The sequence below is a fragment of the Sinocyclocheilus rhinocerous genome, unplaced genomic scaffold, assembly GCF_001515625.1.
Source record: "Sinocyclocheilus rhinocerous isolate Xijiao unplaced genomic scaffold, SAMN03320098_v1.1 C35697152, whole genome shotgun sequence".
Classification (NCBI taxonomy): Eukaryota; Metazoa; Chordata; class Actinopteri; order Cypriniformes; family Cyprinidae; genus Sinocyclocheilus; species Sinocyclocheilus rhinocerous.
This window is the reverse complement of record NW_015760512.1, coordinates 1-587: the sequence shown is the minus strand read 5'-3', so window position 1 is coordinate 587 and position 587 is coordinate 1. Positions and strand designations below refer to the sequence as shown.

The window sequence follows — 587 nt, the reverse complement described above, 5'->3', positions numbered from 1 at the left end:
ATATTGCGATACATATTGATATTGAATTATTGTCCAGCCCTATTTCAAAGCTATCTATATTATATAATGTGCTAATTTTACATATAATGAATAATCCTGAGTTGACCCACGTTCATAGTACTGTAGCAGGTAGCCTGTGAGCACTCCGTTGGGTTTGTCTGGAGCTTCCCAGCGCAGGGTGATCTCCGTCTCAGATGGGCTCTCGAAGGTCAAGAATGAAACTGGTCCAGGAGCTGGATGTCAGAAGAGCACAAGTTCAGCTGATCTAAATCCACTTTCACAGAGGTTTTCACGTGTGCTGTAAAAAGTGACCTTACCACCCTCTGGAGTGCTAAAGTGATACGCCTTCGAATGCGGACCTTCACCTTTGCTGTTGAAAGGTGCAACTGTCAGAGTATAGTTCGAGTAAAACTGCAAGTCGCTCACGACCGTCTCCACCTTATTTCCATGAACCACAATAACTCTGTTCCTGTCCGCTGCTGGTTCTTGCATCGGCAGGCCTCTTCGGCTGTGAGTTCTGGGGCCTTTCTTTCTCAGATGGATCTCGAGAGAGAGAGAGAGAGAGAGAGAGAGAGAGAGAGAGAGAG

At 46.2% G+C, this 587-nt stretch overlaps 1 protein-coding gene across 1 annotated transcript; it reads right to left on the bottom strand.

Annotated features, from left to right (window-relative positions):
* Window positions 1-54: 54 nt before the first annotated feature.
* Window positions 55-543, bottom strand: LOC107735042 (neural cell adhesion molecule L1.1-like). The gene is made up of 2 exons (XM_016546865.1): window positions 318-543; window positions 55-233 (listed from the first exon to the last, which is right to left on the bottom strand). The coding sequence occupies exons 1-2, from the start codon at window positions 490-492 to the stop codon at window positions 55-57; spliced, it is 354 nt and encodes a 117-aa protein (XP_016402351.1). The 5' UTR covers window positions 493-543.
* Between the last annotated feature and the right edge of the window lie 44 nt (window positions 544-587).